General features: G+C 42.6%; 1 protein-coding gene across 1 annotated transcript; it reads left to right on the top strand.

Moving 5' to 3' along the window:
- Positions 1-2097: 2097 nt before the first annotated feature.
- samsn1b (SAM domain, SH3 domain and nuclear localisation signals 1b) lies at positions 2098-25274 on the top strand. The gene is made up of 8 exons (XM_076275235.1): positions 2098-2286; positions 3154-3234; positions 5765-5902; positions 9561-9693; positions 12833-12984; positions 14823-15032; positions 22256-22409; positions 23410-25274. The coding sequence occupies exons 1-8, from the start codon at positions 2233-2235 to the stop codon at positions 23598-23600; spliced, it is 1113 nt and encodes a 370-aa protein (XP_076131350.1). The 5' UTR covers positions 2098-2232; the 3' UTR covers positions 23601-25274.
- Positions 25275-26705: the final 1431 nt, after the last annotated feature.

A 26705-nucleotide genomic window follows, 5' to 3' on the forward strand; every position in this document is an offset into this window, starting at 1 on the left:
AAAGTTAGACTATGCAAGATATTTACCTTAAAGGTAGACTATGCAAGATATTTACCTTAAAGGTAGACTATGCAAGATATTTACCTTGACACAACCTCTACCAAGCCAATATGATGATAAACAAACTTGTAATAGAGGAATTGTTCACCTACTGTAGCATCCACGGGGGGTCATCCCTATGTTCCCCAGGTCCTATGTTCCCCGGGTCCTATGTTCCTCGCTCGGGGTTAGGGTTAAAATGTAAATGTAAAAATGTAAATCAGGTTTCTAGGCCAAGTACACTTGCGTATACAAGGAATTTGGTCTCTGCATTTATCCCATCTGTGAATTAGTGAACACACAGAGCACACAGTGAACACACAGTGAGGTGAAGCACACACCAGAGTTTCCGCTAGACAAAAATGGTGCCGGTCAAAGTGACCGGCAGAGGTTTCGTTTTCCGGACATTTTGATGATATGCCGGTCAAACATCCTATTATCGCTTCTTAATTAGTCAAATTGAGGAAAACTGGAGACAGGCTATGTAGCTTAAAGAATGACATAATCAGGTTGTATAGAATGCAACATGTTCACTAGCCTAACTTAAACATGCCTAACAAGATCTAGCCAGTATATTTTCATGGACAGCAAGAGTCCGCTTCGTTCGTTGTTTTAAAAAGGCTAACGTTGTTTGTTGCTGCTACCCACGTTATCTCCATTGGTGACTGTTTAACAAACACAGATGTGCACACACAAGAATGAGCGCTCACACCACTACCCCTTAATGCTATGCCTCTTTATTTGACAACAATAAATTAAGAAATGTTTCCTATTCTGGGAAATGTTTAGTTTCCTTTTCTTTCGGCCGCGGTTCAATGATACCGTTTAGGCTAATTGTGCCAGAAATTATCCGCGGACCAGCAATCTCCTCGTCGAGGAGGCCCTAACCCTGCAGATCATAGACAGAGAACGCATAGGCCCACTGTATACTTTGGGTAAAGAACACTTTGCATGTCCAGTGTACACGGAGAATGACAGTGTCTTGGAGAGGCCGCACCCCCCGCAACTCCCAATGTCACTGATTCCGACAGATAAGCCCGACACTTCTGCTTTTTATCTGGTGGTGCCAGCGTGGTGGTGGAGTTGACCGGACATCTGAGGCTTCAGACGTTACCAATTTATCATCATCCATCGCGTCTGGCCTCTGAAAAAACTTTTAAGGCTAGTCTGCCTGGGCCTGGCCATGTTTGAACCGCCTCACTCATTTGTTTGGTGTTTAACATGGACATTTTAAGCATGCGCTTCCTATTTGAAATGCAGCATATGGTCTATGCGTGTTGTTTAATAGCTTACTTTTCAAACGGTAGAGCTTGTTCAATTAAAAACATAGCCAGTATAATACAGGCTTACATATTAGGCTAAGGCTTATTCTCAAATTCAGATTGTGTCAGGGGACGGGATTAGCCAATTTCAATCGGACAATTTGACCGGAGAGATTTAATTTTGTCGGACATTTCATTTTTTTTCCGGCCAATGTCCGGTAATTACCGGACAACGGAAACCCTGGCACACACTAACCCAGAGCAGTGAGCTGCCTTGCTACAGCGGCGCTCGGGGAGCAGTGAGTGGTTAGTGCCTTGCTACAGTGGCGCTCGGGGAGCAGTGAGGGGTTAGTGCCTTGCTACAGTGGCGCTCGGGGAGCAGTGAGTGGTTAGTGCCTTGCTACAGTGGTGCTCGGGGAGCAGTGAGGGGTTAGTGCCTTGTGCAGGTTATCTAGCAGTTATGCTCCAGTCTTTGGCCGTCCTATAAGGAAATAGTGATGTAAATCTAGATGATGCAACACTAACGGTAACTAGCCAAGCAAGAACATTGTAGTGTCACATACGGCAGGATCACATGCAGTGCCAGACAAATATTCTGAGGTGTGTCTCTCTATATATATAGTGCAGTCAGATTATTGACAAAAAATATGTTTTTCATGTAAGATTTGTTTCCTGTTGTTGTACATAGGCCCCCAATAAAAAAGGCCACAAGCTTGTGTCTTCGATGACAGATAAAAAGTTTGCTAAGCCACTGACATCCTGCCCAGTGTAGAGGAAGTGTGTGTCTCTTTGCCTCAAATGTCACAACAAGTTTTAACACCTCCGAACACACGTACTGTAGCAACCAGCTCTCGAGAAACAAACCTTATGAAGTAGACAAAATCCAACTAAACAAAAGCAAACTGAACTGAAAAACAAAAGCAAACTGAACATGCTTCATAGAAAACCATCAAATGCATCTGACAAACCAAAGAATAAGCCAAGGGTAAGATTTACCAAGATTATTTTTAGGATTAATTGAAAAGTTTTGTTCAGCTTTTATAGAGAGAAAATGGAGAAGTGTGTCACCATCGCTCAAAACCGGACCAACACTTTGCCTTCATGTTATAGTGACAATATTGTCCTGAAATGATGAAAGTGCTCAACATACTCTGAGAAATGGCATGAATGTGTAAAGAACTGAACTGATGAAAGTGCTCAACATACTCTGAGAAGTGGCATGAATGTGTAAAGAACTGACTCTACTGTGTCTGATTAAGTGCTGGGACTCGGGACTTGGGGATCTGTACTCAGTGCTGTTTACTTACTCAGTGCATATTATATTCTAGTGCTGTTTACTTGGGGATCTGTACTCAGTGCATATTATATTCTAGTGCTGTTTACTTGGGGACCTGTACTCAGTGCATATTATATTCTAGTGCTGTTTACTTGGGGACCTGTACTCAGTGCATATTATATTCTAGTGCTGTGCTGTATATCTATGTGCTGGGATGTGGCTGTAGTACTCAGTGAATACTACAGTACAGTGATCTATATCTACTGTATGTGCCGGGACGGCTATATTGCTGGGCTGTATACCTATGTGCTGGGACGTGACTATAGTACTCATACTATAGTGCTGTGCATTATCTATGCATATCTTAGTGAGGGGACTCTACCTCCACTCCACTCACAATGGAGCACTTTCTGTTAAGTGGTCTGAGTAAATGAACATGTATATTGTTCACATGTGCTTGTCTGACTGTGGTTTATATATGTGCTTGTCTGACTGTGGTTTATATATTATGTGCTTGTTTGACTGTGGTTTATATATGTGCTTGTTGTCTGACTGTGGTTTATATTGTTTGCACAGAGATCATCCAGCTTTGGTAAATTTGACACGTTCAGACATCAAGCTCGCCAATCCAAACCTGATGAGAATACCGTTACTGTGGTACGAACAGCAAACATTTTCTTTTCTTGTGTGTTTGTGTGTGTGTGTGTGTGTTGAACCGGGGAAGGTTCTGTTGTGTGTGTGTGTAATGGTAGTAGCAGTAGTAGTAGTAGATAACTTTATTGTGTGTGTGTGTGTGTGTGTGTGTGTAATAGTAGTAGTAGTAGTAGATAACTTTATTGTGTGTGTGTGTGTGTGTGTGTGTGTAATAGTAGTAGTAGTAGTAGATAACTTTATTGTGTGTGTGTGTGTGTGTATGTGTGTAATAGTAGTAGTAGTAGTAGTAGATAACTTTATTGTGTGTGTGTGTGTGTGTGTGTATGTGTGTAATAGTAGTAGTAGTAGTAGTAGATAACTTTATTGTGTGTGTGTGTGTGTGTGTGTGTGTGTGTGTGTGTGTGTGTATGTGTGTAATAGTAGTAGTAGTAGTAGTAGATAACTTTATTGTGTGTGTGTGTGTGTGTGTGTGTGTGTGTGTGTATGTGTGTAATAGTAGTAGTAGTAGTAGTAGATAACTTTATTGTGTGTGTGTGTGTGTGTGTGTGTGTGTGTGTGTGTGTGTGTAATAGTAGTAGTAGTAGTAGTAGATAACTTTATTGTGTGTGTGTGTGTGTGTGTGTGTGTGTGTGTATGTGTGTAATAGTAGTAGTAGTAGTAGTAGATAACTTTATTGTGTGTGTGTGTGTGTGTGTGTGTGTAATAGTAGTAGTAGTAGTAGATAACTTTATTGTGTGTGTGTGTGTGTGTGTGTGTGTGTGTGTGTGTGTAATAGTAGTAGTAGTAGTAGTAGATAACTTTATTGTGTGTGTGTGTGTGTAATAGTAGTAGTAGTAGATAACTTTATTGTGTGTGTGTGTGTGTGTATGTGTGTAATAGTAGTAGTAGTAGTAGTAGATAACTTTATTGTGTGTGTGTGTGTGTGTGTATGTGTGTAATAGTAGTAGTAGTAGTAGTAGATAACTTTATTGTGTGTGTGTGTGTGTGTGTGTTTGTGTGTGTGTGTATGTGTGTAATAGTAGTAGTAGTAGTAGTAGATAACTTTATTGTGTGTGTGTGTGTGTGTGTGTGTGTGTGTATGTGTGTAATAGTAGTAGTAGTAGTAGTAGATAACTTTATTGTGTGTGTGTGTGTGTGTGTGTGTGTGTGTGTGTGTGTGTGTGTGTGTGTGTGTGTGTGTGTGTGTAATAGTAGTAGTAGTAGTAGTAGATAACTTTATTGTGTGTGTGTGTGTGTGTGTGTGTGTGTGTGTGTGTGTGTGTGTAATAGTAGTAGTAGTAGTAGTAGATAACTTTATTGTGTGTGTGTGTGTGTGTGTGTGTGTGTGTGTGTGTAATAGTAGTAGTAGTAGTAGTAGTAGATAACTTTATTGTGTGTGTGTGTGTGTGTGTGTAATAGTAGTAGTAGTAGTAGTAGATAACTTTATTGTGTGTGTGTGTGTGTGTGTGTGTGTAATAGTAGTAGTAGTAGTAGATAACTTTATTGTGTGTGTGTGTGTGTGTGTAATAGTAGTAGTAGTAGTAGTAGATAACTTTATTGTGTGTGTGTGTGTGTGTGTGTGTGTAATAGTAGCAGTAGTAGTAGATAACTTTATTGTGTGTGTGTGTGTGTGTGTAATAGTAGAAGTAGTAGTAGTAGATAACTTATTACTTATTTTGACTGATTTAAGGCTTTTAGTAGCCTGGGTTTTCCAATGCCGCCTTACGCGCGCAATTTTATTCACGCTGCTAGGCAGCCTGGATACCATGGAGCAAATTTTCGCCTCAGTTAGGGGACCAATCACAGAACGGAGGGAGGGCAGCAAGACGATGACGACACACCGAAGCCGTTATGAGCTACGTACAGACGCATTTGATAGACATTCTTAGCGCCCAATAAACAGCTCTGGGCATTCGTAAACCACGTCTCAAATACGAGAAAATGAATGTCTAGTTCCCAGACCCCGTCTCAATGAGATGAGGTCTGACGTTAGCCAGGCTAGGCTTTTATGGCTTGTGGTACAAAAAAGAGTTTGGATCTGTTCTTGGTCAGGAGGGGTGGACAGAAACAACGCCTAGATGGCAGTAATTTAAAATGAGATGCCAGGGGGGGGTGTAGTCACATACAATGTTATTGACCTTTCTCACCAGTCTGTCTTTGTGTGTGTGTGTGTGTGTGTTGAACCGGGGAAGGTTCTGTTGTGTGTGTGTGTGTGTGTGTGTGTGTGTGTGTGTGTGTGTGTGTGTGTGTGTGTTGAACTGGGCCGGTTCTGTTGCTGTCTGGATTGGGGCGGGCGGGGGGTGTTATTTTTTCTCGTTTTGAATATCTATCTGAAGTGTTGTGTGTGTGTGTGTGGTTACAACAATGAATACATAATAGTTTATTATATTTAAGTACACACTGCTTAACTTGGGGAAGGGAGAGGAATGCATCAGCTTCATCTCACTGCGTGTGTGTGTGCGTGTGTGTGTGTTCGTGTGTGTGTGTGTGCGTGTGCGTGTGTGTGTGTGTGTGTGTTCGTGTGTGTGTGTGTGTGTGCGTGTGTGCTCTAAAGTCCTCTGCAGAGCCAGCAGAGACCCCTGATGTTGACCAGGCGAGGCAGGGGACCATCGGGCAGAAGATGAAGGCCATCTCCATGACGATGCGCAAACGCATGGGCAGGAAGTACATCAAAGCCCTGTCGGAGGAAGCGGTTAGTGCGATGTGTCCGTAACCATAGCGATGCTCCTTTTCTCTGTTTGTGACCATTTTGCACTGATGACATCATCAGTACTGAAGAAAAGAGAAGGGAAGTTCACCGAGTGCACTCCAGAGTAGAGTAGAGTAGAGATGAGTAGAGATGAGTAGAGTAGAGATGAGTAGAGATGAGTAGAGTAGAGTAGAGTAGAGTAGAGATGAGTAGAGTAGAGATGAGTAGAGATGAGTAGAGTAGAGATGAGTAGAGTATAGTAGAGATGAGTAGAGATGAGTAGAGTAGAGATGAGTAGAGTAGAGTAGAGATGAGTAGAGTAGAGTAGAGTAGAGTAGAGATGAGTAGAGTAGAGATGAGTAGAGTAGAGATGAGTAGAGTATAGTAGAGATGAGTAGAGATGAGTAGAGTAGAGATGAGTAGAGTAGAGTAGAGATGAGTAGAGTAGAGTAGAGATGAGTAGAGATGAGTAGAGTAGAGTAGAGATGAGTAGAGATGAGTAGAGTAGAGATGAGTAGAGTAGAGATGAGTAGAGTAGAGTAGAGTAGAGATGAGTAGAGTAGAGATGAGTAGAGATGAGTAGAGTAGAGATGAGTAGAGTAGAGTAGAGTAGAGATGAGTAGAGTAGAGTAGAGTAGAGTAGAGTAGAGTAGAGATGAGTAGAGTAGAGTAGAGTAGAGATGAGTAGAGTAGAGTAGAGTAGAGATGAGTAAAGTAGAGTAGAGATGAGTAGAGTAGAGTAGAGTAGAGATGAGTAGAGTAGAGTAGAGTAGAGATGAGTAGAGATGAGTAGAGTAGAGATGAGTAGAGTAGAGTAGAGTAGAGATGAGTAGAGATGAGTAGAGTAGAGATGAGTAGAGATGAGTAGAGTAGAGTAGAGTAGAGTAGAGATGAGTAGAGTAGAGATGAGTAGAGATGAGTAGAGTAGAGTAGAGATGAGTAGAGTAGAGTAGAGTAGAGATGAGTAGGGTAGAGTAGAGATGAGTAGAGTAGAGTAGAGATGAGTAGAGATGAGTAGAGTAGAGTAGAGTAGAGTAGAGATGAGTAGAGTAGAGATGAGTAGAGATGAGTAGAGTAGAGTAGAGTAGAGTAGAGATGAGTAGAGTAGAGATGAGTAGAGTAGACTAGAGTAGAGATGAGTAGAGTAGAGTAGAGATGAGTAGAGTAGAGATGAGTAGAGTAGAGTAGAGTAGAGATGAGTAGAGATGAGTAGAGTAGAGTAGAGTAGAGATGAGTAGAGATGAGTAGAGTAGAGATGAGTAGAGTAGAGTAGGGGGGGGGGTGCACTCCAGAGTAGGGGGGGGTGCACTCCAGGGTAGGGTGTTTTATTCCTAAACACTGAACATTTTTATCCTCCAAAAATTGCCCCCAAAAACTCAGCAAAATCAGCTGAGCGACAGCGACAGGACAACAGATGAGGACAGGAGGAGTAGTAGAGGCTAGTTCTTCCCTTTGTTACTCAATTGTGAGTCACAGCAGAGGGCCAGTGAATAGCTATTTCCAAAATTATTGTGGAATTCAGAAATAACTTGAAATTATTCCTGAACACTGAACATTTTTATCCTCCAAAAATCCGTCTAAATTGCCCCCAAAAACTCAGCAAAATCAGCTTAATGAGAGTAAGAACGTGACCAAACCATGTTTAAATAGTGATTTTGAGTCTTGAAAATGTCAGATATGGACTAAGCATCTCCAGTAACCCCTAAAATCATACTAACATTGTCCATTTTGGCCAAGCAGCTCCTATAATATGATCAATATAGGCGATTATGCTACTTTATGCTAATTAGCTTAATTACACAAATTGCCCAACATATGCAAATTAGCATCCGGCAGTTTCTGCATGCTGGGGACCCATACTATATATTTCCATCATAAAACTTTGGTGTACTCAACATTTCCGGGTTCACCTTTCTGTCAACTAGACTATATTCTGGCACCACATTTATAATATTGCTATAATACCATTTACACACACACACAAAAAAACTCTTATGTCTCAGTTCTAAAGAGTAAGGAAGCTTGTGTGGGGATTAAAGTCTTTGGTCCCCGGGGTGTGTGTGTGTGTGTGTGTGTGTGTGTGTGTGTGTGTGTGTGTGTGCATGTGTGTGTGTGTGTGTGCGTGCGTGCGTGTGGGGGAGGACCACGCCCTCGTGTAAACTAGGATACTGAGCCGCTTTGGCACATGTGGAATTAAGCACGTCACGGCAAAGGCGATGGGCTTTTAGTTGATTTCACTTTCTAAACTGCACACACACACACACATAGAGAGAGAGAGAGAGAGAGAGAGAGAGGGAAAGAGAGAGAGAGAGAGAGAGGGAAAGAGGGAGAGAGAGAGAGAGAGAGAGGGAAAGAGAGAGAAGATCGGAAGGGGTTTGAGTGTGAGACGTGTGAGAACTGCCTTGTTGTGCTGTGGTTTGTGTGTGTATAGTTCACTGTTCATTTAGCCTGGCCAGCAGAGCAAGGTGTTAACCTAGGTCATGGGTTTGATACCGTGGAAACAGTCACAGGTTTGATACCATGGAAACAGGCTTAGGTTTGATACCGTGGAAACACTTTTTCTGTTGATATATACAGTATATATCAAGTAGATGTGTATTTTATGTTGTATGTAGGGTTAGATAGATAGATAGATAGATAGATAGATAGATAAATAGATAGATACTTTATTGATCCCCAGGGGAAATTCAAGATTGAAGAAGGTCTTCAAGGGTTGGGCACCGGCATTCAGTTCCAATAGGTAACCAGCGACGAGGCAGACACTAGTAACGACATCGAATAACAGCATGGCCGGCGCAAAGGCAGACGCTAGTAACGACATTGAATAACAACATGGCTAGCGCCAAAGCAGACACTAGTAACGACATTGAATAACAACATGGCCAGCGCCGAGGCAGACACTAGTAACGACATTGAATAACAACGTGGATTAGGTAATTAGTAATTAGGCAATAGGTAACCGGCGCCGAAGCAGACGCTACGACATACGATGCATCACTGCACGTCATGCGCCATCTGTAGCATCTTGCTTTGATAGCACCACATTTTAACATTTAAAGATATGGCAAGCCCTCTGTATAAACTTGAAAGCAGAGGAAAGATTGATTAGGCTACTTGCCATTGTGTGTGCATCCATGGAAGCCGTTTTAACATTAAAAGTTATGGCAAGCCATCTGCAATTAGAATTATGCCTGGAAGCAATGCTACTACAGATATTGATAATAAACTAAATATATAGTTCAATTTCATGTTCAAATGCTTCTTATCAATCAACAAAAGCAAGTCATCATTGGTTTGGGCATTTTATTGTAAAAACAAAGTACCAGTTCTGGCACCGGTACTGTTTTAAAAGTATTGATTTAGCACCGGTGTCGGATAAAACCCAAACGATACCCAACCCTAGTTGTATGTGATGTCCATATGTGTGTATGGCATGTTGTATGTGATGTCCATATATGCCATGTTGTATGTGATGTCCATATGTGTGTATGGCATGTTGTATGTGATGTCCATATTTGTGTATGGCATGTTGTATGTGATGTCCATATGTGTCCACATATGTCCATATATGTGTATGGCATGTTGTATGTGATGTCTATATGTGCTCTTGCATTATTAGTTAGTTACTAAAAGTCTTCATGTACCTTTACATGTGGTCTAGGGGGAGGACACTGGGGGAGACCATCAGACCGAAGGGGACGCAGGCACCGGCACCGCGCTGGCCAAAGCCCACAGGACGTCCAGCAACTCCCTGGAGAGCCTCTACAGCCTCCACAGTGGACAGAGCTCTTCCAGTAGGAGACTAATCCTGCATGCTCTCAGCTCTGTCCATGTTGTCCACTGTAGTGACCACTCTAGTGTCCACTGTCCATATTATCCACTGTAGTGTTCACTGTCCATAGTATCCACTGTAGTGTCCACGGTCCATATTATCCACTGTAGTGTCCACAGTCCATACTGTCCACTGTAGTGTCCACTGTCCATATTATCCACTGTAGTGTCCACTGTCCATATTATCCACTGTAGTGTCCACTGTTCATATTATCCACTGTAGTGTCCACGGTCCATATTATCCACTGTAGTGTCCACTGTCCATACTGTCCACTGTAGTGTCCACGGTCCATACTGTCCACTGTAGTGTCCACTGTCCATATTGTCCACTGTAGTGTCCACTGTCCATATTATCCACTGTAGTGTCCACTGTCCATATTATCCACTGTCCATATTATCCACTGTAGTGACCACTGTAGTGCCCACTGTCCATATTATCCACTGTAGTGTCCACTGTCCATATTATCCACTGTAGTGTCCACTGTCCATATTATCCACTGTAGTGTCCACTGTCCATATTGTCCACTGTAGTGTCCACTGTCCATATTATCCACTGTAGTGTCCACTGTCCATATTATCCACTGTCCATATTATCCACTGTAGTGTCCACTGTCCATATTGTCCACTGTAGTGTCCACTGTCCATATTATCCACTGTAGTGTCCACTGTCCATATTGTCCACTGTAGTGTCCACTCTCCAGTGCAGTGTCCACTGTCCATATTATGAATTCAAGTCAAGTCGGCTTTATTGTCAATTTCTTTACATGCACTGGTCTTACAAAGAATTGAAATTTCGTTTCTTACTTTCCCATGCAGACATAGACATACTTTAAATACAGACATAGACACACTTTAGACATAGCCATAGACAATAAAAAATAAAAAATAAACAGACATACCACATACAGACATTAAAGTGCAAGACTGAAATATAGAACATATATCAAAATATAGAAATATAGAATATATATAAAAAAATAGAGGTAGTTGTGTTGTATATTTAAATAGTCCTAGCATAACCTTCTGACAGAGTAGTAGTAGTGGCAGCATTGTGGCAGAGTGATAAATAACATTGATAACATTTACATGAAGTTTAAACTTGTGCTTGTGTGTGCTGTAAATTTACATTGATATGCAGTCATTTCAAGTATATCAAAGTCAAAGTCAAAGTCAGCTTTATTGTCAATTTCTTCACATGTTCCAGACATACAAAGAGATCGAAATTACGTTTCTCACTATCCCACGGTGGAGACAAGACATATTTTACCAATTTTAAGTCCACAGACAAACATAACATTCAAGTAAACAAAAAAGTAAGTAAATAAGTAAATAAGAGGGCACATATAATGAAAAAATAAGAGCAGCAAAATTTGGTTGAAATTGTGCATAGACAGTCAATAAAATAAAATACTAGTGCAAAGTCAGGCCAATAAGAGGCTGAGGTAGTTCTGTTTGACCTAAGTAAGAAATAAAGTGGCATAGTGGTGCAAGTTATGTAAGAGCAGCAGAAGTGTTGTGTTTTCAGGACAACAGCAACAAGTTGCAAAGTGTACAAGTGTGCAAGTGGAGTGGTGCAGGCGGCCATTGTGGGTCCAATGTCCAGGATGTTATGTAGCTGAGGGTGGAGGGGGGAGAGGAGGGAGAGAGTTCAGCATCCTAACAGCTTGGTGTATGAAGCTGTTGGTGAGTCTGGTAGTGCGGGAGCGCAGGCTTCTGTACCTCTTCCCAGAGGGCAGTAGATCAAACAGATTGTGAGCGGGGTGACTTGCATCACTCACAATTTTGGTCGCCTTGCGGGTGAGGTGGGTGGTGTAAATGTCCTTCAGGGAGGGGAGTGAAGCACCAATAATCCTTCCAGCTGTGTTCACTATGCGCTGCAGGGCTTTCCTGTTGTATTCAGTGCAGCTTCCGCCCCACACAGCGATACAGCTGGAGAGGATGCTCTCAATGGTGCCTCGGTAGAATGTGGTCATGATGGCTGGTGGAGCACTTGCTCGCCTGAGTTTCCGCAGGAAGTACAGGCGGCGCTGAGTTCTCTTCACCAGTGATGCTGTGTTGGTGGTCCAGGAGAGGTCTTCACTGATGTGCACCCCCAGGAATTTGGTGCTGCTCGCTCTCTCCACCACAGCACCGTCGATGGTCAGTGGCAGGTGTTGGGTGTGACCTCTCCGGAAGTCAACAACAATCTCTTTGGTCTTGCTGACGTTCAGCAGGAGGTTGTTGTCCCTGCACCACGTGGTCAGATGGTCGACCTCCAACCTGTATTGAGTCTCGTCGCCCTTGGTGATGAGACCCACCAGAGTTGTGTCGTCAGCAAAATCAGGCTTGATATGAAGCCGCAACACGTTAGGCTGCGCAGTCACAGTGCAGTTCCACAGGGCGGTCCTGGGGAGGTGTTGGGGTGGGGGGGAGGTTAGGGTAGACAGGATCCTAGGTTCCTAGGTTCCTGTCTGGCTGGTGGGTGGGGGGGCTGTCAGTGATGGGAGAGTGGGTAGAGTGTTCAGCATCCTGATTGCTTGGTGGATGAAGCTACTTGCAAGTCTGGTTGTGCGGGAGCGGAGGCTCCTGTACCTCTTTCCAGAGGGCAGAAGGCTGAACAGTTCGTGGGCAGGGTGGGTTGTGTCCTTGACAATCATTAGTGCTTTGCGGGTGAGGCGGGTGGTGTAAATGTCCTGCAGGGAGGGGAGTGGTGCTCCAATGATCCTCTTAGCTGTGTTAACAATGCGCTGGAGGGTCTTCCTGTTCTGATCTGTGAAGCTTCCGCCCCACACTGTAATGCAGCTGGACACGATGCTCTCGATGGTCCCTCTGTAGAATGTGGTCATGATGGGAGGCGTGGCACTTGCCTTCTTCAATTTGCGCAAGAAGTAGAGGCGCTGTAGTGTCTCCACTGTAGTGTCCACTGTCCATATTATCCACTGTAGTGTCCACTGTCCATATTATCCACTGTAGTGTCCACTGTCCATATTATCCACTGTAGTGTCCACTGTAGTGTCCACTGTCCATATTATCCACTGTGTGTGTTGTTGTGTGTGATGTCTTATGATGTGTATTATGCGTGTAATATGTTTAAAATGTGTGTAACGTGTGTCCACTGCCCAGGCGGGATCACCAGCGGCTCAGAGGGCTCAAGCAACAGGGGCAGTGTGCGGCTGGAGGAGGAAGTCCCCTACACGGGGCAGTTCTGCGGCCGAGCCCGTGTGCACACTGACTTCCTGCCCAGTCCCTACGACACAGAGTCCCTCAGACTCAAGGTGAGCAGCCCAGTGGAGACTGAGCTCTTTTTACCTGATACAGTGTGTTCCTCCACGTTCTCCACCTGATACAGTGTGTTCCTCCACGTTCTCCACCTGATACAGTGTGTTCCTCCACGTTCTCCACCTGATACAGTGTGTTCCTCCACATTCTCCACCTGATACAGTGTGTTTCTCCACGTTCTCCACCTGATACAATGTCAAGTCAAGTCAAGTTTATTTATATAGCGTATTTCATACACAGAGGTCATTCAATGTGCTTTACATAAACAAAACCAAATAATGATAACAAATAAAAGCATAGAAGGCCAATATAGTCAAAGAATAGTTCAAAAGGTAAAGATCATAATAAAAAGAAAACATAAAACACAAGGTAAAATCATTTAAAAATAGAGAATGATTAAAAAGACCAAATTAAAGACACAAGGTAGAATAATTTTCAAGACAGATTCAGAAATTATAACTTAGTGCAGTTAGCAGAAAGCATCTGAGAACAGTTTGGTCTTAAGTCTAGATTTAAAACTGGCTACAGTTGGGGCCTTTTTGATGTCATCCGAAAGTTGGTTCCAGAGCTGAGCCGCATAGCAGCTAAAAGCTGCTTCACCACGTTTAGTTCTAACTGTAGGTTTTACTAGCAGGTTTTTCTCCTGAGACCTGAGAGGTCTGGAGGGTGTGTACTGCTGAAGCATGTCTGAGAGGTATTTAGGTCCTGCTCCATTAAGTGATTTATAAACAAGCAGTGGTGCTTTAAAGTCAGTTCTGTGACTTACTGGAAGTCATTGCAGGGACTTAAGAATTGGAGTAATGTGGTCAGTTCTTTTAGTTTTTGTGAGAACCCTAGCTGCTGCATTTTGAATCACCTGAAGCTGTTTGATGGTCTTTTTAGGAAGGCCTGTGGAAAGTCACACTGTAGTAATCAACCCTGCTGGAGATAAATGCATGAATGAGTTTTTCTAAATCATCTTTTGAGCCCTCTAAGTTTGGCAATATTGGCACCTGATACAGAACGTTCTCCACCTGATACATTGTGCGTTCCTCCACGTTCTCCACCTGATACAGTGTGTTCCTCCACGTTCTCCACTTCATACAGTGTGTTCCTCCACGTTCTCCACCTGATACAGAACGTTCTCCACCTGATACAGTGTGTTCCTCCACGTTCTCCACTTCATACAGTGCGTTCCTCCATGTTCTCCACCTGATACATTGTGGGTTCCTCCACATTCTCCACCTGATACAGTGTGTTCCTCCACGTTCTCCACTTCATACAGTTTGTTCCACCACGTTCTTCACTTTATACAGTTCACTAGTTCACATTCCGTAATTTGCAAACAGATATAATAGCATAATAGAAAAGCATGTTTGGCGAAGTCTCTGGCCAGGGTCCTGAAGTGATTTGCGGGATCGTGCAGGAGTCAACTGCGCAGGCAGGAGTCGTGCAGGATTCCGCCATACACCCCCTTATTCTTGAACTATGGAAGACGGGAGGCGTAAGGGGAGGTGGTGGGTTGCAAGAGGAGTGACGCCGATGCTGCAACTTCGGCAGATAGAGGCAGACTGCGAATAAGTAACCTGTCTGATTGAAGGAGGCGTGGCAAATTCCGTCATGCTCCTCCCGAACTTCCGTTTGTTACAAACGCCATTTTGTTTCTCCACTTGATACAGTGTGTTTCTCAACGTTCTCCACTTCATACAGTGTGTGTTCCTCCACATCAATCATCTGCTTTTAAAGAAAACTGTGACATGGTATTGCATGCCAGTAAGATGACTAATCGCTGATGGCATGCATTAAAAGTTTAGGATTAAAAATTAGGATTTTCTAAAATGTTCTTGTTTTGCAGGTGGGGGACGTGATTCAGGTCATCAGCAAGCCAGCCATGGGCATCTGGACGGGCCTGCTGAACGGCCGCGTGGGCAGCTTCAAGTTCATCTACGTGGACGTGCTGGTGGAGACGGAGCCGGAGCCCCACAGAAGAGCCACGTCCCAGGGCAGGAGGCGGCGGCCGCGACCCAACACCCTGCTGGAGCTCCTCGCCTGCCTCAACCTGGAGGTGCGCCCCCTAGAGCAATGGAGTCAAAACAACCAAGAATGAGTCCATACTTTTGTTTAGGAGTAAACATGCATTAATCAGGGCTTTTGTTTAGGAGCAAACATGCGGTAATCAGATAGATAGATAGATAGATACATTAAGGATCCCCAAGGAGCACAACAGTCTGGGGTTTGCCACTCTGAGTATCATTTCGGTGTTGAGTGACGACACAGACACAGGCGACACCGATCTTCAAAGCCACACACCCTCTAGCGTTATGGAGGTGAAATGCATCATGATGCAAAGCAACCCCAACGCAGAACCCCAACGCAGAACTCTGAAAGGTTCTGAAAGAGTTGAGGCAAAAGCATGCTACAGGCTTGTGGGCAGCCGTGGCCTACTGGTTAGCACTTCGGACTTGTTACCGGAGGGTTGCCGTTCGAACCACGACCAGTAGGCACGGCTGAAGTGCCCTTTAGCAAGGCACTTAACCCCTCACTGCTCCCCGAGCGCCGCTGTTGTTGCAGACAGCTCATTGCGCCGGGATTAGTGTGTGCTTCACCTCACTGTGTGTTCACTGTGTGCTGAGTGTGTTTCACTAATTCACGGATTGGGATAAATGCAGAGACCAAATTTCCCTCACGGGATCAAAAGAGTATACTTATACTTTGCTTTAGACCATGTCCAGATGAGGTAGACCCATGCTAGACCGTGTGCATATGAGGTAGACCCTTTCTAGACTGTGTGCATATGAGGTAGACCCGTGCTAGACCATGTGCATATGAGGTAGACCCATGCTAGACCGTGAGCATATGAGGTGTTTGAGTTTTTGTTATGTTTGTTATCTGTAGCATAAAACTCAGCATCACATCCAAACAGTTGTGGTGGGACTGTTTTTTGGACAGACATGGACTTCTTTCATGTTGATATGGTGGTGAGCCGGGATCGGTCTGTGCAAGCACTCCTAAAAGCTAGAGTTAGCACTGAAGCTAGGCCAATCTCAATTCTCTGTTTTACCCCTTCCCCTATCCCTTCATCTTACCCCTAGCCCTTGTCCCTTGAAACCGAGTGGCAAGACATAGGGGTGAAGAATATTCCCCTTGGAAATGAGATACCACTAGCCAACCATAAGGGAGAGCTGGATGATTGAAACACTTGCATTAACGTAATTTACAGAGATCGTCCCACACTGAAAGCTAATATTTTGTCACTAGCAACCTGTCTTCTGTCAAATAGGCTATCATTGCATTTTCAGCTCGGAATAAAACCGTTCAGGAATTATTTCAACAACAGCAGAACGTGCCTATGTTCGTTCGCAGCCTACCTTCTGGTCCGGGTGAATGAAACGGATGGGGGACAAAATAAACATGCAGTTTGCTATGTAAACATCCCACAACTCCTTCGATATTTTACAATAATATCCAAATGGTCGTTACATGACATCAGAAGCAATCGCTACCTGTAATAGCCTATGCGAGGAGTCGGCAGCAGTAGGCCTATGCAGCATTCATATCAGACGAGCGGTAAAAAAGTTCAGCGAATTTAGCTGCTGTTGGACTTTACATTTCTGACATGGTATGCGGCCAATTCGCACTGTAGACATGGAAATATGTAAAATGCGAGACATTTGCGCAAATAATGATGTGCTGTTAACATTCACAAAACAGCGATTTTTGGAAACTTCCTCGTGAAGAACAGGACCTTCAATATATGGTCACAAGATTGAATGCAACATAAAACAATTACCATTTTAATTTTATAATCCTTATTAATGCCAACATTTCATGTCAATGAATCTCTCGGTGTGCTTATTTTTCCGGTGTGAGCGTTGTATGTTGGGTATTTCTCTTACCCCTCGGTTTCAAGTAAGCTCCCGATCTTACTTGGTTTTAAGGGGTATGTACCCCTTGCCCTTATCCCTACCCCTCGATCGAAATGAGAATTGAGATAGCCCTTCGTCTCACGTGCACGCGCAAAACTAAGGGGAAGGGGAAGGGGTAAAATAGAGAATTGAGATTGGTATAAGTATAAGTATAAGTATATATACTTTTTTGATCCCGTGAGGGAAATTTGGTCTCTGCATTTAACGCAATCGGTGAATTAGTGAACCACAAACAGCACACATTGAACACACAGTGAGGTGAAGACAACACTAATCCCGGCGCAGTGAGCTGCCTGCCACAACGGCGGCGCTCGGGGAGCAGTGAGGAGTTAAGTGCCTTGCTCAAGGGCACTTCAGCTAGAGTTAACACTCCTAGCAGCTAGAGTTAGCACTGAGCAGCTAGAGTTAGCACTCCTAGAAGCCAGAGTTAGCATTCCTGCAGTAGAAGCTAGAGTTAGCACTCAGCAGCTAGAGTTAGCCCTCCTAGAAGCTAGAGTTAGCACTCCTAGAAGCTAGAGTTAGCACTGAGCAGCTAGAGTTAGCACTCTTAGCAGCTAGAGTTAGCACTCCTAGAAGCTAGAGTTAGCACTGAGCAGCTAGAGTTAGCATTCCTAGAAGCTAGAGTTAGCACTGAGCAGCTAGAGTTAGCACTCCTAAAAGCTAGAGTTAGCACTGAACAACTAGAGTTAGCACTGAACAGCTAGAGTTAGCACTCCTAAAGGCTAGAGTTAGCACTCTGAGCAACTAGAGTTAGTACTGAGCAGCTAGAGTTAGCACTGAGCAGCTAGAGTTAGCACTCCTAGCAGCAAGAGTTAGCACTGAGCAGCTAGAGTTAGCACTCCTAGCAGCTTTTGACTTGTTTGTAACAGCTTTTTGTTGATTTGTCTGTCACTGTGGAAACACTGATGTTTGAAAGATGTTTTTTGAGGTCAGTGTGGTGTAGGGGTGGGCGATATATATAGTCTGCGATAATATCGTGATTGTTGTTTTAACGATGTGCAATTTGACATTATCGAGTATTTAAATTACTTATGGGGAAAAAACACTCGAAATCACGCATTGAAGACTCATACATTCCCAGGAGGTGTATGCGGGAGAAGCCCCTGGCTGCAGCAGAGCAAGTGTCACGTGATCACTAGTGGGTCACAACATTGTCCCACGCACGCCTAATGTTTATTTTGTGCAGCGAGAGTAGCCTACTTGGGATTTTATGCAGCTACTTTTGTCAAGTATCTGTTCAAGTAGCATTGATGAGACAGTCACGTTTTTTCCTACATGGTATTATATGGAGAGAAAACATTAGCCTTTGAGTATTTTAATAGTCAGTTGTAAACAAAGAACTATTCTCAAGTAGGCCTAACTCTTTTGCAAATGGACTGAAGTTCGCTGTAAATATCTACGTTTACCGATTATGCTAATATTAGCATCTCTATGGGGTTTCTCATATACATTAGCCATAAGCTAACGCATTAGTTTCTATTCTGTAACTTGGAATGGTAGCCTCTTGGAAGGCTAGTGCTCATAAACAAAACATAGAAGGAAATAACTGATATGTACTCTGTTGGTCTGCTTAGTTTTACAGTGAATCCTATGTAAAGGTTTGAAAGGAACTTCAGCCTCAGACTTTCTCTTGGGAAACTGTTAGGCCTATTCATCTTCTCTAATGTAGCTGGCTAGACCAGTGTTTCCCAAAGTCTGGGTCGCGACCCACGGGTGGGTCACAGGAGATTTTATTTGGGTCGCCAGCACAATTTATGTTGTGTTATAGGCCTAACTGATACCATTTGTCATTTGATACCAGGAAAGCTAACAGTTTTGTCATAAAAGCTCATGAAACTGGCGCATGAAACTGGGGGACGAACGCATCGCAGAGGGGGTGCCAGCATGGATATCTACCTCTCAAAATGAAACCTTTCTGACCGTGGTAAAGTTGGTTTTATATTGGACGTTGGATATTCGAACATTCGAAAAATCTATTTAGCACTGACTACGAGGGTCGAGTTTGTGTCAAACCAACTTTAATGTGTTTAAACAAGGCCTGCCTATATTACACAAAGCTTCTTTTGTCCAAAAACCCATGTTTTGATTTTATGAATTTTTTATGCTGATAAAAGATTTCAATCTATTATGTGGCTTCACCTTTTGACTTACCCATACTAAAACACATCTCCTGAACTCGCCTTACTGCCCTTTCTAGTACACAAAGCTTCTTTTTCCCTAAAACCTACTCTTTGATTTTATACAATTTTTAATGTTAAATGTTTCAAATCTATTATGCGGCTTGCCCTTTTGACCTACCCATGTCAAAACACATCTGGTGAACTCGGATTACTGCTCTATATAGTACACAAAGCTTCTTTTTCCCAAAAACCCATTCTTTGATTTTATAAATATTTTTTAATGTAAAAAAAAATGCTATAAATGCTTTAAATCTATTATGCGGCTTGACCTTTTGACCTACCCATGTCAAAACACACCTGTTGCACTCAGCTAACTGCCCTTCATAGTGCACAACGCTTCTTGTTTCCAGAAACTCACTCTTTGATTTTATATTAATTTTTTACTTTATAAAAATGCTATAAATCTATTATGCGAATTGACCTTTTGACCTACCCATGTCAAAACACATCTGATGCACTCAGCTAACTGCCCTACATAATACACAAAGCTTATTTTGACCAAAAACATACTCTTTGATTTCATATACATTTTTTACTATTCAAAAATGCTATAAATGTATTATGCGGCTTGACCTTTTGACCTACCGATGTCAAAACACATCTGCTGCACTCAGCTAACTGCCCTACATAATACACAAAGCTTATTTTGTCCAAAAACTTACTCTTTGATTTTATATTAATTTTTTACTATTCAAAAATGTTATAAATCTATTATGTGCCTTCACCTTTTGACCTACCCATGTCAAAACACATCTGTTGTACTCAGCTAATTTCCCTTCATAGTACACAAAGCTTATTTCTTCCAAAAACTCACTCTTTGATTTTATATTAATATTTTACTATTCAAAAATGCTATAAATCTATTATGCGGCTTCCACTTTCAACCTACCCATGTTAAAACACATCTGTTACACTCAGCTAACTGCCCTTCATAATACACAAAGCTTCTTTTTTCCAAAAACTCCCTCTTTGATTTTATATAATTTCTTACTGTAAAAAAATGTATATAAAATCAAAGAAGGAGTTTTTGGAAAAAAGAAGCTTTGTGTACTATGTAGGGCAGTTAGATGAGTGCAGCAGATGTGTTTTGACATGGGTAGGTCAAAAGGTGAAGGCACATAATAGATGTATAAAAAAAAAAATGACAGTAAAAAAAATTATACAAAATCAAAGAGGGAGTTTTTGGAAAAAATAAGCTTTGTGTACTGTGTAGGGCAGTTAGCTGAGTGCAACAGATGTGTTTTGACATGGGTAGGTCAAAAGGTGAAGGCACATAATAGATTTATAGCATTTTTGAATAGTAAAAAAAATAATATAAAATCAAAGAGTGCGTTTTTGAAAAAAAGAAGCTTTGTGTACTATGTAGGGCAGTTAGCTGAGTGCAACAGATGTGTTTTGACATGGGTAGGTCAAAAGGTCAAGCCGCATAATACATTTATAGCATTTTTGAATAGTAAAAAAATAATATAAAATCAAAGAGTGCGTTTTTAAAAAAAAGAAGCTTTGTGTACTATGTAGGGCAGTTAGCTGAGTGCAACAGATGTGTTTTGACATGGGTAGGTCAAAAGGTCAAGCTGCATAATAAATTTATAGCATTTTTGAATAGTAAAAAATGTATATGAAATCAAAGAGTATGTTTTTGGACAAAATAAGCTTTGTGTATTATGTAGGGCAGTTAGCTGAGTGCATCAGATGTGTTTTGACATGGGTAGGTCAAAAGGTAAATTTGCATAATAGATTTATAGCATTTTTATAAAGTAAAAAATTTATATAAAATAAAAGAGTGAGTTTCTGGAAAAAAGAAGCATTGTGCACTATGAAGGGCAGTTAGCTGAGTGCAACAGATGTGTTTTGACATGGATAGGTCAAAAGGTCAAGCCACATAATAGATTTAAAGCATTTATAGCATTTTTTTTACATTAAAAAATATTTATAAAATCAAAGAATGGGTTTTTGGGAATAAGAAGCTTTCTGTACTATATAGAGCAGTAATCCGAGTTCACCAGATGTGTTTTGACATGGGTAGGTCAAAAGGGCAAGCCGCATAATAGATTTGAAACATTTAACATTAAAAATGTTATAAAATCAAAGAGTAGGTTTTAGGGAAAAAGAAGCTTTGTGTTCTAGAAAGGGCAGTAAGGCGAGTTCAGGAGATGTGTTTTAGTATGGGTAAGTCAAAAGGTGAAGCCGCATAATAGATTGAAATCTTTTATCAGCATAAAAAAATCATAAAATCAAAACATGGGTTTTTGGACAAAAGAAGCTTTGTGTAATATAGGCAGGCCTTGTTTAAACACATTAAAGTTGGTTTGACACAAACTCGACCCTCGTAGTCAGTGCTAAATAGATTTTTCGAATGTGTCGAATATCCAACGTCCAATATAAAACCAACTTTACCACGGTACATTAATAGATACCAGTTCCTCAACTTTACCGATTAAAATCTAGTGACCGTGCTGTCAACTAAAGCAGACATCCATAGACCGGACATAAGGCCATTCAATTTGCATACAGCAATGTATGGTTGGGGGAGGCATAGAAAAGTTGAAGAACCTGTGGCCTAAAACAATATTGGTGGTTGCAGGGTAGATTTGAAGTGAAATGGGTCGCGATGGTCTGTCATTTTTAAAAAGTGGGTCGCCAGAAAGAAAGTTTGGGAAACACTGGACTAGACCATGTCATTGCCACACACCCAAGTGGGGGCAGAATTGGAAATGTGTCATAGTGACAATGCATTGGTTGATTTGGTTAAAAAGTCACAGGTTAGGTTATTGGTTATTATTGTAATGATGCTATTCATAAATAATTAGCGGTAAAGTAACTCAGACTTTAACAAAACATTTTTTTAAAGGATATCGACTAATTATCGTTATCGTCAAAATCACAAAAAATATCGAGATATTATTTTTTGTCCATATCGCCCACCCCTAGTGTGGTGTGTCTTATTTGGTTTGTGAGGGAACATATCTTGTTTTGTATGGTTTAGGTTTTGTGATGAAATGCTAATGTTCTATTCTTTGTGCTGAAATGCTAATGTTTTCTCAGTTTCATTCTTAGTCTGTATCCACAGAAACACATAATCTCTGATGCCTCTACATCGATTGAGACAGTAGTCAGGTTTTATGTTCAAATGCTGATGTTTGGGGTGTGTTTCACAGTCCAGCATGGTTTTCCATGTACAGGAACACGCCTCATCTCTGATGCTGAATGGATACCAGACTGTGGACGACCTGAAGGAGCTGAAAGAGCAGCACCTGATCGAGCTGAACATGACCGACCCAGAGCACCGCCACCGACTGCTGGCCGCCACAGAGTGTCTGCACGAGCCAGAGCCCAGTGAGTACCGAGCGCCGCTGCAGCTGACGCTGGTCAACTGCTGACACCGGGCCTGGTCACCGGGCCTGGTCACCGGGCCTGATCACTGGGCCTGATCACCGGGCCTGGTCACCGGGCCTGATCACTGGGCCTGATCACCGGGCCTGATCACTGGGCCTGGTCACCGGGCCTGATCACTGGGCCTGATCACTGGGCCTGGTCACCGGGCCTGGTCACTGGGCCTGATCACCGGGCCTCATCACCGGGCCTCTCCTAACACTCTGTATAAACACGCCATGTGTATAAACACGCCAACATGTGTATAAACACGCCATGTGTATAAACACGCCATGTGTATAAAAGTCCTGAAGAGACCTTGATAAAAGTGTTCTGAAAGCTCAAATCACGTGAAATGCCCACACTTTTGCATGTTTTGGAAAAAATGCTCATCTAATATTATCTAACCAAGTGTTGTTAATATTATATCTTGTATTGTTTTCAGTATAAAGAGACTTAGCTAGCGCTTTCTTGTAAAATCATTTGACTTGAACAAGCAAATCATTTGACTGAACAAGCAAATTTGTCTGCCAGTGCATTGAGTAAATTTGTCTTGATAAGATAAAAATAAGTTAAAATGATGTTTCAAGAGAGCGCTATAACCTGCTCATACTAAAAACAACACCAAATAGATTTTTTGATCTGAAATAACACTTGGTTAGGTTGTATTTTTTGATCTGAAATAACACTTGGTTAGGTTGTATTTTTTGATCTTAAATAACACTTGGTTAGGTTGTATTTTTTGCAGTGAATGCAGGTTAACATGGGGCAAGAAACTCATAACAGACAGGCAGGAAATGGCCTTGAGGTTGGTGTGGTTTTTCGCGCTAGCTAAATATCTCTCATCGTTTCTCATATTTCTGAAGAGGCGAGCTCGCTAGTGAACTGAAGAGATCAGATTTGGGTGGAGGTGGAAAAAAGGCTCAATTAAAAGTTGTTGTTATTGTTGTTGTTGTTGTCGTAGATGCCCTGAAAGATGGCGAGGCTAGCGAGGAGCCCACGTCTCCATCTGAGGCCCAGGAGGCGGAGTCTAAGGACTGTCCGCGCGACTCGGGGTGCTACATCCCCTCCGACGTCTCAGACAGCACCAGCAGCAGCAGCAGGGATGACACGGTCAACCTCGTAGCGCTCAACACCTCACCAGCAGAGGCCTGACATCTCAACACGCCCACACACACGCACACACACACACCGACCCCCAAACACACACACACACACACCCATAAGATGCACACATAGAAACACATAGACACACATCCACACCCATAAGATGCAGACGAGACTTTCAAGCGCCTGTTTTCTCCATGCGCTGGGGTCACCTCGGCTGGACCCGCCACAGCTCCAACACCACATGGCTGGACTGTCCTTCTGTTGTAGGTCCCCAAACACACACACACACGTCGACCCCCAAACACACACACACCTACACACACACACCTCGGCCCCCAAACACACATACACCTCGGCTGGACCCGCCACAGCTCCAACACCACATGGCTGGACTGAACACCACATGGCTGGACTGTCCTTCTGTTGTAGCATCACATGGCTGGACTGTCCTTCTGTTGTAGCATCACATGGCTGGACTGTCCTTCTGTTTTAGCATCACATGGCTGGACTGTCCTGCTGTAGCATCACATGGGTGGACTGTCCTGTTGTAGCATTTGATTGTTGTACTGTGCGGTTGCTTTTTCTATGTTATTTGTGCACCGTCTATTAGCATGTGGCTCTGCATAATAACCCTAACCCCTAACCCTAACTCTGCACCCCATAATAACCCTAACCCTAACTCTGCACCCCATAATAACCCTAACTCTGCACCCCATAATAACCCTAACTCTGGACCCCATGCCGTGTAAGATTTAGAAGCATTTCAGTTAAAGAGTTATTTGTTTTTGGTGGACATGTCTATAGGCAGGAAATGTTCAGTTATTGGTTTATTTCTTCTTTAGAGACTTCAGTGTGGTGTTCATTGCAATAGGAAACACACACACACACTTCAGTTCAGAGGTCACCTGATTGACTGAATCACCCTGAACCCAAAGCAGCTCTGTGCAAATCAGGGTGCATATCAGGGTCCTTATCTGGGTGCATATCAGGGTCCTTATCTGGGTGCATATCTGGGTGCATATCAGGGTCCTTATCTGGGTCCAAAGCAGCCCTGTGCAAATCTCTGTCTTTGTAGTCTTGGCCAAATGCATTACTGAGACTGAGATATTATGAATGGTCATGACATACTACAGTTCATGGGCGGGTGAAAAGTTTGCTTGTCACTGTGTGGTGGATGTGCTTCATGTTGTGCAGACAGACACGGAATATGATAGATACTTTATTGATCCCCAATGATCATTCATCAGTTAAGACGCAATCAGAGCTCAACGCTACGTGTTTTTATTCGATAAGATGCTCAAAAGAATCCAGGGGCTTTTTTATCATAAGAGAATTTTTATCATCTTTAGCATGATTTACCTATCTAAGCAAGAAATGGACATTGTTGGCATGATCTACTTCTCTAAGCAAGACATGGACATTATTAGCAGGATCTTCTGTACCTATCTAAGAAAAAAGGAAATAGAGAACTTATGATGATTTGAACACAGACTACAATTACATGTGGAATTACAGACATGAATGGCCTATAATAAGATGATAAACAGCATGAACTGTGTGGTTACTGCTTACTTCTACATCTTAACTTGCAGGGGCCTTTTGGTCCCATATATATTAACATACAGTACATGTTATGACCTCTAAGTGTGCAGCGCTATAAAAGAACAAGGCACAGGTATTTTCCATACAACTTTATTTAATAAAACAATGGCATGTGCAGGTTTATTGTCCTCTAGAAATGCTATGGGGAAGAGTTTTGCTTCAGTAGTGTAGGATTTCTGAGGAAAGGTATTCCTGTGCCCACAAGTGTTGGGTGTACGGTGTACAAGGCTGGGTGTACTGTAATTCACACACACCTGCAGTGTTGCCTAGAGAAACTGGAATTCACACATAACACACCTGCAGTGTTGCCTAGAGACACTGGAATTCACATAACACCTGCAGTGTTGCCTAGACACTGGAATTCACATAACACCTGCAGTGTTGCCTAGACACTGGAATTCACATAACACCTGCAGTGTTGCCTACAATTCACCTTACCCATCGAGCAATATTACAGCCACCATCACAGTTGCCAAGATGACCTAGAGCTCACATCACACATCCAACAACTGTCCAAACAGCCCATCCTGCACTTGGCAGGTGAACCTCAGCTATCACGTAATACACCTACTCATTCCTCTAATGCACATCAGCAAATAATAAACAATATCAATATCATCAACATTTGTTTGTCAACAGCAAACAACAGTTTATAACACTTGCAAAAGATGCAGTAGTCTGACACATTGTCTTGAAATAATAATACAAAATAAACATATTTCTCCATGGTCAAATGGAAAGTGAAATATTCTACAAAACTAGCTTCATGTATGCTGGTTGGCAAAATGTTCTGAAGAGCTAAAGGTTCTAAAATGCCTCACTAGGTTAAAGGAAAGCGAGTGCATTGACTTGGAACATTTTCATCAAATTGCCAAGAGGTGCAATACACATGTATTACAACCGATAGGTGAAATATTATTGTCCAGTTGTTTTCAGTAAATATGTCTTGTTGTTTTCAGTAAATTAATAAATTCAGTATGCCAATGTAAGTACAATAACAAACAAATATATTTTATAAAGGCATTTACTGTTAATATCCTCATAAGTAACCCTCGGCTGTGTTTGCCTCCAAAAATAAATTCAGCATTCAGGGAGTCAGCCTTTCCAAAAGGACGATCCACCCCAACACAGTTTAATTAGGAACACATTCACATCCCTATTAGGAACACATTAGGAATACATTCACCCCCCCCCCCCCCCCCCCCTATTAGGAACACATTCACATCCCTATTAGGAACACATTAGGAATACATTCACCCCCCCCCCCCCCTATTAGGAACACATTCACCCCCCCCCCCCTATTAGGAACACATTAGGAACACATTAACCCCCCCCCTCCCCCATTAGGAACACATTCACCCCCCCCCCCCCATTAGGAACACATTCACCCCCCCCCCCCCTATTAGGAACACATTCACCCCCCCCCTATTAGGAACACATTCACCGCACCCCCCCCCCCCCATTAGGAACACATTCACCCCCCTATTAGGAACATTCACCCCCCTATTAGGAACATTCACCCCCCTATTAGGAACACATTCACCCCCC

The sequence above is a fragment of the Alosa pseudoharengus genome, unplaced genomic scaffold (genome assembly GCF_046254945.1).
Source record: "Alosa pseudoharengus isolate Yale_2024_CS ecotype anadromous, Long Island Sound unplaced genomic scaffold, YU_APseudo_1.1 YU_APseudo_1.1_scf_8, whole genome shotgun sequence".
NCBI classification, from domain to species: Eukaryota; Metazoa; Chordata; class Actinopteri; order Clupeiformes; family Clupeidae; genus Alosa; species Alosa pseudoharengus.